General features: G+C 37.6%; 1 protein-coding gene across 1 annotated transcript in view; it reads left to right on the forward strand.

Moving 5' to 3' along the window:
• Positions 1-1,011, forward strand: part of klc3 (kinesin light chain 3) — a 21,325-nt gene that overhangs the window by 8,783 nt on the left and 11,531 nt on the right. The window contains exons 8-9 of the mRNA XM_008296658.1: positions 331-418; positions 711-812. Coding sequence (XP_008294880.1) covers positions 331-418; positions 711-812 — 190 coding nt within the window. The remainder of the gene's footprint in view (positions 1-330; positions 419-710; positions 813-1,011) is intronic.

Consider the following 1,011-nt stretch of genomic DNA (forward strand, 5'->3'; position numbering starts at 1 on the left):
TAATATTACAACTTCATTCTCGTAAAATTCCGACTATTCTCGTAATATTTAGACTGTTCTCAAAGTCTATAGTAAAATCTTTATCTTAATGTGGACCTAATACTCCGTCATATAATATACCGGTTTTTTGTTGTTTTTTTGCTGCTTACCACTTGATTATTTTCCACAAACCGTTCTCATAAATATCTTAGATCGGAGTTTTTAATATTCACATGAGCACAAATAAAACAGATTTAACCATGAAGATCTCAGTTTACAAAACCAGGTTATTTTATGTAGAAATTAAAATCAGATCTAAGTATAACGTGATGTTTTTTTTTTTTCCTCCAGAGATCAGAACAAATACAAAGAAGCAGCGAACCTGCTGAACGACGCGTTGGCCATCAGGGAGAAGACTCTTGGAATGGACCATCCGGCTGTACGTTACTGCACACTTTAATTAAAAAAAGCTGCTTTATGTGGCACAGTGTGTAACAAGATGGTTTAACAACACCCTAAACTGGACGGCATTTTCTTTTCTTATCTTTATTATGATCTGTTGTTTGCTCGAAACATAAAACTTTATTGGCAGCGAGAAACATCACAACAGAAATCTGATCCTCGTTTGTCACCAAGTTCTTTCTGCATGACCTAAAAATGTTGTTTCCCTTTTTTAAGGCCGTTTCATGTGGTTTGGATCAGAGTTTTTAAAGCGCTGCTTGTGTGTGCAGGTGGCGGCGACGCTCAACAACCTGGCCGTGCTATATGGGAAGAGAGGGAAGTACAAGGAAGCAGAGCCACTTTGTAAAAGAGCTCTAGAGATCAGAGAGAAGGTGAGAACACTCGTATTTATACTTCTACACTTCCTGATCCTCACTAATAGCTGACCTTAACCTTTTTTTTGACCAAATTTTAATCCTACACCCCAATTTTAAACCAAAGAACACCATAAACTCATTGTTCCTTCATGCATTTCTTTTAATATTTAGGGTCCGAGCACCAAAGGGTGCGAAGACCCTATTGGAACTGCTC

This window comes from Stegastes partitus, unplaced genomic scaffold (assembly GCF_000690725.1).
Source record: "Stegastes partitus isolate 25-593 unplaced genomic scaffold, Stegastes_partitus-1.0.2 Scaffold1145, whole genome shotgun sequence".
Taxonomy (NCBI): domain Eukaryota; kingdom Metazoa; phylum Chordata; class Actinopteri; family Pomacentridae; genus Stegastes; species Stegastes partitus.